Source organism: Triticum aestivum, chromosome 5A (genome assembly GCF_018294505.1).
Source record: "Triticum aestivum cultivar Chinese Spring chromosome 5A, IWGSC CS RefSeq v2.1, whole genome shotgun sequence".
NCBI classification, from domain to species: domain Eukaryota; kingdom Viridiplantae; phylum Streptophyta; class Magnoliopsida; order Poales; family Poaceae; genus Triticum; species Triticum aestivum.
Genome location: NC_057806.1, coordinates 529,271,145 through 529,281,129, shown reverse-complemented (window position 1 = coordinate 529,281,129; position 9,985 = coordinate 529,271,145). Strand labels below are relative to the sequence as shown.

At 41.4% G+C, this 9,985-nt stretch overlaps 1 protein-coding gene across 2 annotated transcripts; it reads left to right on the top strand.

Annotated features, from left to right (window-relative positions):
* LOC123104518 (transcription initiation factor TFIID subunit 5) lies at nucleotides 1–7,858 on the top strand. Of its 2 annotated transcripts, XM_044526383.1 has the most exons (19): nucleotides 1–300; nucleotides 702–783; nucleotides 1,293–1,371; nucleotides 1,509–1,606; nucleotides 1,731–1,787; nucleotides 2,339–2,426; nucleotides 2,518–2,627; nucleotides 2,857–2,958; nucleotides 3,175–3,329; nucleotides 3,659–3,769; nucleotides 4,050–4,119; nucleotides 4,194–4,233; nucleotides 4,611–4,775; nucleotides 4,946–5,022; nucleotides 5,716–5,832; nucleotides 5,968–6,233; nucleotides 7,118–7,213; nucleotides 7,297–7,372; nucleotides 7,474–7,858. In XM_044526383.1, exons 1-19 carry the CDS (start codon nucleotides 167–169, stop codon nucleotides 7,519–7,521), a joined length of 1,971 nt encoding a protein of 656 aa, XP_044382318.1. In that variant the 5' UTR covers nucleotides 1–166; the 3' UTR covers nucleotides 7,522–7,858. The 2 variants fall into 2 exon arrangements, with proteins under 2 accessions (XP_044382318.1, XP_044382319.1); XM_044526384.1 differs by lacking the exon at nucleotides 1,293–1,371.
* The last annotated feature ends 2,127 nt before the right edge of the window (nucleotides 7,859–9,985 follow it).

The window sequence follows — 9,985 nt, the reverse complement described above, 5'->3', positions numbered from 1 at the left end:
ATCCGGCCTCGCTGCCCTGCTCTAATCCCGTTTCCGCCTTCGTCTCCCCCTCCGACCCGCTCGCCCACAGTCCCACACCGTACCAGCGGATCCGGCCCGCCCCTAAACCCTAGGGCGCCTCCCTCCCCGGCGCACGGCGGCCGGCCGGCGAGCGAGCCAGCGAGCGATGGAGGACGAGGAGATGGAGAGGAAGGTGCAGCAGTACCTGCACCGCAAGGGCTTCCGCCTCACCGAGCTCGCGCTGCAGGAGGAGCGCAACCGCCTCTCCACCACCTCCCTCTCCGACGTCTCGCTCTCCAGGTGCGAATCCCCTAAATCTCGACCCCGCCGCCCCTTGTGGTGGCCGCAGCGGCCTCGCCCCCCAAGCTCGCGTAGTAGCCACCGGTTTTCGTGCCGTTTGTGTGAGGAATGGCGCCGGATTGGTGGTTCCGAGTGGCCGAGCCGCGGCGCCTTGGCTATCCTGACTCGGGCCGGGCTGTTTCTGCTAGGTTTAAGTCACTCCGATGTTCAGAATCAGCTTACCCGCTCGAGCGTGAGAAATTGATACTACTTTGGCTTGGGCAATGGCAAACCTTCGACATGATTTGGGCCTTGAGCAGAGTTTATGGGGGCTAATCTAGAGTATCATGTCAAATATGCTCGAAAACTGCTCTAATACCATGTTAATCTGAAAAATTTACTATGTCCCCCTTTGTTGACAGGCCGGATAACGACCCAGCAAGATACTATGATGGCTACAACAAGCTAAGATCATGGGCATACAATTCTCTGGACCAATACAAGGTGTGCTACATTAAGTGTGGATTGTGATTCACGTTTACAGCTCTAGTAGTACATTTGAATGCACTTTGCTTTGCAGCATTCGAGATGTTTTGAGGCATGTAGCTGCTATATCCACACTGTTCAGTAATCTGGCATGCTACTCATGAGTTATCTTCATGCTTCTCTTGTTAAAAATGATCATGCCTGCTTGTGGTTGGTGCACCATGTTTCCAGGATCATGGCTGAATGCTTGCCTACTAGCTTCAGATGTACGTAGCATTTCTGAAATGTTTTTTGTGTTTTATGGCATCTGTTCACACTGCAGAGCTCCTTCTAGAAAGCAAAAACCATTCACATAAGCATAATCATGTATTTGTCACATGATTGTAGTCACTGGAAATGGGATATTTGGTTGCGGTGGATGGACTACTTGCTCTATTTGATGTACCTATTACATGGAATGGCCTTTTTAATTCTTGTATATTCAGCTATATATATTTCATGCCTCTGAGTTTTTTTTAATATTGTAGCATGAATTACTCCGTGTCCTTTATCCAGCGTTTATCCATTGCTTCATGGATCTAGTGTCAGAGGGGCATACACTAGAAGGTAATTATTTTTGTGGGCAAGGAAGGTATTTGTAGTTTGTGTACATTTCTGGGATAATATTTGTTTGCATTTTATGCATCCAATTAGTTTATTTGGAGCATTTCTGTCATTGATATCACCACATATGAATCCTGCAGCTCGGGCATTTTTCCTTAAATTTCGGGAAGATCATGAACTGATGCATTCAAGGGATCTCCAAAAGCTGGAAGGCACTCTTTCTCCTTTGCATTTGGAGGTTCATCATTTAGCTCTCTCGTATCCATTCAAGTGTCAATGGCGATTTGCGTTTGTTTATTTGATTTTATCTTCTCAGGATTCACAAAACATGCACTTATTGTTCTACCTGCTATAATTTTCAGGAAATGGATCTGGCCCGATCTTTAAGGGAAAATAAATTCAGAATTAAATTATGTGAGGTAGTACTGCACCAAGTTCTTCTATATTTGCATTCCATCTCTTTGTTTCAACTACGATTGTATGGGTGGGTCACCTTTTGAGTTAAATCAATGCACATAGATAAAATGTTCCACTGGATGCATATCCGTTGTTGTGACAATAGCTTTATAAGTTGAGATGCTTTATTCTCATGTACCCTTTTCCACCACTTACTTGGTAAGTGTTGTTATGACCAAGGGAAACAAACACAATCTAAGGTTTGTTACAAGCTTTTTCTTCCTGAATCCTAATGGGCAACTAGTTTCACATAGGAGTAGATGATACGTCATCATGATACCATAATACATATACTGAATGCTAGTGTCAAATATGAGACACAAACTGCATATAGACCAGTTTTTAACAGATGTTGCTGGCGAAGCACATTCCATGTGGTGATTTCTAGTTCAATTGGCAACTCGTTGCATGATACATCATGATCTCACCTTTTTTTCTTTGCTGCAATTTTGTTTTTCCTATAAAATTATGTCAACTGCTCTGTTCAAAGTTTCTACCTCGTGTTTCATTGCAGTATTCATATGAATTACTTCTCCAGTATCTCCAGAAAACACAAGCTCTTGTGATGCTTGGAATAATCAATGAAAGGATAATTTTTGAAGGTACAGTTCCCAGTCTGTTGAGATTATATCGCACATTTTACTTACCGTCACTTCTCACTTTTCCACCACTTCCCTCTATCTATATTGGCAGTGTCCGCTGGGCAACCTTCATTGATCTCTGATGATGCGGATGTTGTTGCTCTGGTTGGAACCAGCAAGGACTTGGCAAAACAGATAAATCAGAAGGAAGTGCATTGGGGGGTATGTTATTCAGCACATCCGTGATCAATGTGTTTGTTTCCTATTATCTATTCTATCAAAACGGTTAACAATGCCGATCAAATAGGGAAAAAACTCTAGTAGCACTGTTTTTGCCACTTCCCAAACGAACCTCTTCCATGAGAGCAATTTTCCAGTTTTCTATTTAAGTATTTATTCTTCGTTATCCTTAGGCATGTGTTATTGTTAAAATTAAATTTATGGTATGCAGTTGCTTGAAGATTCAGTTGAGGAGCGTATGGAGAAAGCACTCTCAGATTCTGATAGAGCTGAAGCAGAAAGCAAGGATGCAGATGCAGAAGATAATAACAAGGCAAGAAACTCTCTCATAGTATGGGACTCTTGTTATATTATGTTTGTTATATGCTCTCTGCCATTGAAACCTGGACATTCCTTTTTGTCAACACTCAGCAGCATGTTTTTGTTCTTCTCTTCTTCTGCTGTTATCTTAAGAACAGGAATGCTGTCCATATACCCTTTTCTGTTACTAACTTGGATCTTTCATTATTTCTTGTTATATTTGCTACAGAAAAAATCCTCAGAAGGTGGAAAGCAGGGTGGTCCTCTGAACAAAAAGCTCAAAAAGGATAAGCTTGTAGGTGCAACAGGGAAAAATACCAAATCCGAAACAAGCATGATTTCTGCGGCACCTCGTGTGAAACCGGAGCTAACCCTTCCAGCGACGTAAATATTTATTCTCTTATCTGCAGTTCTAAAAAAAGTTCTACATAATTTATCAACTGTACTCTTTGAAAATAAATACCATTCCTATAACTGACTGTGGGTCCATACTCCAGACATGTGAGTGTCATGTGCTTGAGCCTGACTTGGAACCTAAAATAAAGGCCGAGGGGTTTTATGCGGGTTCTCTTGGAAAAGTTATCTTACAAGTTTCAGGAGGACCAAATATTGCTCTTTTTTCTTTTTGCAGAACATACTCACTTGTGTACTTTTTGATCTGTCAAGTGTCAGCCTTGCGTTTACGATCCTGAAAAATTACTTGTTTGTTTCAGGCCTGTTGAAGTTGAACAATCAATTCTTGAGGACCTGCGAAACCGTGCACAATTGAATAACTTGGCATTGCCATCTGTTAGCTTCTACACATTCCTTAATACACATAACGGGTAAGCTTAGCTGTAATTTAGGGCCAGTTCTTTTGGGCAATTCTCCGAGAATTGACCCCCTCCCCAACTTCTCCCAGAATTGCCACACTATATTTTCTTACAATTCCTAGCTAACTAGATCTTAACTAGCTAGGAATTGTAAAAAAAGATGAAGTGGCAATTCTGGGAGAAGCTGGGGAGGGGGTCAATTCTCGGAGAATTGCCCAAAGGAACTGGCCCTTAGTATCAACTGTTTCAGTGTGCATACTTTGGTTTGAAAACATTATCCTGTGGAACACAGATTAAACTGCTCATCGATCTCAAACGATGGATCTTTGGTCGTTGGTGGGTTCTCAGACTCGTCAGTAAAGGTTAGTCCCTTTAGGTGATAGTTTGTCTCTCATGTGATCACTACATTAACTGGTAAAACTTTCTTGTTCACTAGGTTTGGGATATGGCAAAGATTGGTCAACCAGCAAAAACATGTTAGTCGTTCTACACTACATATTGCTGATGTTTCTGTTCCGCTGATATGGTGAAATGCTTCTGTAACTGCACACCTGATTTCGGTCATGGTAGCCTTTTGTTCTAAGGATTCTAGTTTATTTCATTTAGTTTAAGTTACAACCTAGAAGTTTAAGGTGGTGTTGTAGCACTGATGCATGTCTTGGACAATGCAATAAATGTCTTCTGGAGCTACTTGTTAGACATGCTAGAATATTTTAACAGCGTTGCAGTATTTGACTGGTACCTGTCCAGAACTTCAGAATAATCATAGAACATATTCCTAACATAGTAGTGTTTTCATTTCTATCTTGAATTCTTGATGGTATTTGCTGATTGGGCAAATTTGGACTCTCAGCTAGTTCACAAGGAGAGAATGGATCTTCACAGGACGAGCGCTTGTCATCAACATCTGAGGGGAAAAGACCGTATACATTATTCCAAGGTCATTCTGGACCAGTTTATTCCGCTGCCTTTAGTCCATTTGGAGATTTTCTCCTGTCATCATCTTCAGATTCAACAAGTAAGGTGTCACTTACATTATACAGTACTTATTTTGTACTCCCTCCGTCTCATTGTAGGACAAAAACAAAAAACATCCTACATTATGGGACGGAGGGAGTACCATTCATTTCCTTGTTCATTTATTTAATAAAACAAACCGTTCATCTATTTTTTATATATTTGTTACAGTTAGGCTGTGGAGTACCAAGCTGAATGCCAATCTTGTTTGTTACAAAGGACACAATTACCCAGTTTGGGATGTCCAAGTATGTGAACAAATCTTTTCTCTGTGTCGTTGTTGTGAAAACAACATTTGAGTTCTTGCTTCATGGGGTGTCTTGGCTACCTAGTTACAGGCAAAAACATTTGATTAGTTGATTCTTCAGCAGTTTTTATTTGAATGATGCTCAGATCTGTTGTTACAATCAATGTCAATGCCGTACAGTCAGTCAGTTGTTCAGTAGTTTGAAATAAACTCTTCTGAAGTTCTAATTGTGGCCTGATTTCAGTAGTTTCTAATAAACTCTTCTGAAGTTCTAATAGTGGCCTCATTTCAGTAGTTTTAAATAAACTCTTCTGAAGTTCTAATAATAGTGGCCTCATTTCAGTAGTTTTTAATTAACTCTTCTGGATTTTTTTGAGAGAAAACTCTTCTGGAATTCTAATAGTGGCCTCATTGTTACAAAAAATGTCCATGCCCTACTATTGTTTTAGTCTTGATCTTGGTGCGAGGGCAAAACTGCAAATACTTGTGATAAATATTCCTAGTTCGTTCTTCATTTTGAACACTTCTGATGATGGGATTTGGAATAGGTCTGTTGGGCTTGATGTTTTTTTCAACAGCTTATGACTGGTACATATATTTGTGTTGCATAGCTTTCTGATTCTGTTGTATTGAATAGACATCTTTGTGCGTTGTATACTTGCATTGCTGACATATTTTTATGTTTTTGTGGCAGTTTAGTCCAGTCGGCCATTATTTTGCCAGTGCCTCGCATGACAGGACTGCTCGAATCTGGTCAATGGATAAAATCCAACCTTTGCGGATAATGGCCGGGCATCTTGCTGATGTTGATGTAAGTGTGCTTCTATCTCTGAACTTGTATTGATTTGAGAATTGGTAGCCTGCCTATGGGAATGCTTTCAATGCCATTTACTGATGTCTGCATGTTCTGACTGATGTTTTCTTCTGCAAACTACTTATCTGACAGTGTGTGCAGTGGCATGTAAACTGTAACTACATTGCCACCGGCTCTAGTGACAAAACTGTACGGCTATGGGATGTTCAAACTGGTGAATGTATACGAATGTTTATTGGTCATAGGAGTATGGTCTTATCACTGGCAATGTCTCCTGATGGGCGATACATGGCCTCCGGAGACGAAGATGGGACCATCATGATGTGGGATCTCTCTACTGGTCGCTGCGTTTCACCACTAGCGGGACACAACTCTTGTGTGTGGTCACTTGCTTTCAGGTACTCATCATTATACATTGTTTTGCTTGCTTAGTATCCCATGTGTCAAACAGTAGCTGATATACCAAATATGTGTAAAGAGTAGTCCCTCTCTAAAGAAATATAAGAGCATTTTACTCCCTCCGTTCCGAATTACTTGTCGCAGGTATGGATGTATCTAGATGTATTTTAGTTCTAGATACATCCATTTCTGCGACGAGTAATTTGGAACGGAGGGAGTAGATCACTAGAGTAGTGATCTAAACGCTCTTAGATTTCTTTACGGAGGGAGTATTAGTTTATGGCAGGGCTTGAGAAACTGGCCTTTCCTGTCTTCTGCCTTTAATCAGTTTGCTGAGCAGCGGCTTCAGTTCACACTGGGTTAGATTTATCTATACATGAGCAATGGGTTTACTAACCATTTTGGCCACCTTTTTAGAGTATTTAACTGGAATATTGCATGATTCTGTCTTCAAATGACCACACCATGGAACTTGAATGCCTGTGTGTGGTTGTTTTTTCTTGAACATACATCGATGGTCCAGCTTATGTACTTGGTCGCAATGCAGTTGTTGGTTGACCGCAGTAGATTTACTTCTGGATCTATTATTTAAAAATCCTGTAATTTTTCCCATGTTTTAACCACTGTTTCCAGTATAAATTATGTAAAAAAATGTCTTCCATCAACGGATTAGATTGAGTATCACTGATAGTTCTTCTGTTTTGAAGTGTACATTTTTTCTCTTCCAGTGAGTAGTCATGCTGTGTTGTTCTGTCTAGTTACATTATGGGACGGAGGGAGTATGTTTTTTTAGTTTTTGGAGAAGCATGATTACCTTAATTTCATGCTAATATGCTATACCAAAGAACCATCTTAGTTCAACAATTCTTCCTCTGTTTTATAGCTGCGAGGGAGCATTGCTTGCATCTGGATCGGCTGATTGCACTGTTAAACTCTGGGATGTTGCGTCCAGCACAAAGGCCCTGAAGATGGATGACACGTAAGTTGGTTGGCTCCCTTGTAAAAGGCTGCTTTGGTTTGCCTTGCTCTAGTTGTTAAATATCGTTTATTTTTGTGAAACAGCAAGGCTGGTTCTACGAACCGACTGAGGCTGCTGAAAGCTCTCCCTACAAAATCGACTCCTGTTTATAACTTGCGGGTGAGAAACCCATTCTCCTTCAATCCACCGTTCTCATCAGTTAACATATGATAGTAACCGTGTTGAGCGAAAACCAACTAACTGCTTTTTTCCAACTGCAGTTTTCTGGGAGGAATCTTTTGTTTGCATCTGGCGCTCTCTCGCTATAGGCTCCTAAGCTTGCCATATGCTCTCCAGAATACAGTTTACATCCCTTAGTTTTGACTGTAGGTAGCAAAGTAGATGTTTAATTGGCTGACTCTTGTTGCGGAGCTTATTACATTGTCCTTACTGATCTCAGTCAACTCTATCATCGACTAGGTAGGGTTTTTAAACTGTAGCCTGTGAGCATTGCGACTCATTGAAACGTGTGTATTGCTGTTGTAACATTAGTTAATTTTAAATTATGTAAAAGGTAGTAGTCACAAATAGGAAACATGAACACTTGGTTGATGCAAGAAGTCAATGGTCCAAAAGCTTCTAGGATCCACTTGAGGGTTGTTTTCACTTATCTTGGTGTAGGGTCTGAAGGAGCTGCCATTTTATATAGTTATACGACTTACAAGAGAAAAAAAGCACGACCTGTGTCTTGAGTTGAGTGGCAAGCAAAGGCCATATCAATCTCTTAGCTATTGCTGATGTTGAGTTAATTGTGACTGCCCTCATTGCTCCAAGCTTGTGCCATTTTGTATCATATTCCTACTACTATCTGTCAGACATCTCGATCAGGACGTTCCTATCATAAGTAAATGTTGATTTCTTCATGATGCCCAATACCCAACCCGTTGTGCACCCTGCATTTTGTCGACCTGCCGCGCAGAAGGTCTCTCTCTGCCTGGCTGCGCCGCAATATGTTCTGTCCTGCAGAAACAGCGACGCAAAGTACTAGGTGGGAGGTGGCATAAAATTTTGACCTGACCGCTGTGTTGGATGTCAAAGCTGAAATGATGCGTAACAATGGCAGATGCGACCCGAGTGTGTGGATGTGAGGGGCGCTCCACAAGTGTTCTTAAACCGCTGCGGCCTGAGCTAGCCATCTACTAGCTGAGCATCCAACTTTCACCTTGATATACTAGTAGTTGTATCGAGTAACTATCTTTTCTTGGCATGTAATCCTCGATAAAAGGAAGCACCTTCCTAGCTGCCAGGTTTCTATGGATGATCAGTGCATTTTAACAGCCTAGTAATTCCTCTGTTCTTAAATATAAGTCTTTTTAAAGATCTCAATAAGAGACTACACAGGAAGCGAAATGATTGAATCTACACTCTAAAATATATCTATACACATCCGCATGTGGTTTGTATTGAAATCTCTAAATAGGTATCTATTTAGAAACGGAGGGAGTACTATTCATCTTCTCCCCCTCCTAGTCGGCCTACTCTCTAGTCCCTGCTTAACTGCCTACCGGCTACCGCTGATGTGCGCCAGCCTTCCCTCTTCTCTCATGCCACAACTGTTCCGACCACCCCTCTAAGCTCCACCCTTCTCATGCGCATGGGAGCACCTGTCAACCCTCTTCCTATGCTCCGCATGCACTACTAGAAAAAGGGCCATCTGTCCCGGTTCATAAGGCCCATCTGTCCCGGTTAGGGTGAAGGAAATATGCCCTAGAGGCAATAATAAAGTTATTATTTATTTCCTCATATCACGATAAATGTTTATTATTCATGCTAGAATTGTATTAACCGGAAACATGATACATGTGTGAATACATAGACAAACATATAGTCACTAGTATGCCTCTACTTGACTAGCTCATTAATCAAAGATGGTTATGTTTCCTAACCATTGACATGTGTTGTCATTTGATTAATGGGATCACATCATTAGGAGAATGAGGTGATTGACATGACCCATCCCATTAGCTTAGCACTTGATCGTTTAGTATTCTGCTATTGCTTCCTTCATGACTTATACATGTTCCTGTAACTATGAGAATTGTGTAACTCCCGTTTACCGGAGGAACACTTTGGGTACTACCAAACGTCACAACGTAACTGGGTGATTATAAAGGAGTATTACAGGTGTCTCCGAAGGTACATGTTGAGTTAGCATAATTCGAGATTAGGTTTTGTCACTCCGATTGTCGGAGAGGTATCTCTGGGCCCTCTCGGCAATGCTCATCACCTAAGCCTTGCAAGCATGTAACTAATGAGTTAGTTATAAGATGAAGTATTACAGAACGAGTAAAGAGACTTGTCGATAACGAGATTGAACTAGGTATTGGATACCGACGATCGAATCTCGGACAAGTAACATACCGATGACAAAGGGAACAACGTATGTTGTTATGCGGTTTGACCGATAAAGATCTTCGTAGAATATGTAGGAACCAATATGGGCATCCAGGTCCCGCTATTGGTTATTGACCAGAGATGTGTCTCAGTCATGTCTACATCGTTCTCGAACCGTAGGGTCCGCACGCTTAAGGTTTCAATAACAGTTATATTATGAGTTTATGTATTTTGATGTACCGAAGGTTGTTCGGAGTCCCGGATATGATTACGGACATGACGAGGAGTCTCGAAATGGTCGAGACATAAAGATTGATATATTGGACGGATATATTTGGACACCGGAAAGGTTCCGGAGAAGTTTGGAGCCCCGGGAGGTTACCGGAACCCCCCGGGAGG

What these genes read in the sequence shown, in the direction of transcription:
- LOC123104518 (XM_044526383.1), top strand. Translation starts at nt 167, where the DNA reads ATGGAGGACGAGGAGATGGAGAGGAAGGTGCAGCAGTACCTGCACCGC. An exon ending in TCAGAATTAAATTATGTGAG is followed by an intron (nt 1,788 to 2,338) that starts GTAGTACTGCAC and finishes GTTTCATTGCAG; the next exon opens with TATTCATATGAATTACTTCT. An exon ending in CTCCTGTTTATAACTTGCGG is followed by an intron (nt 7,373 to 7,473) that starts GTGAGAAACCCA and finishes TTCCAACTGCAG; the next exon opens with TTTTCTGGGAGGAATCTTTT.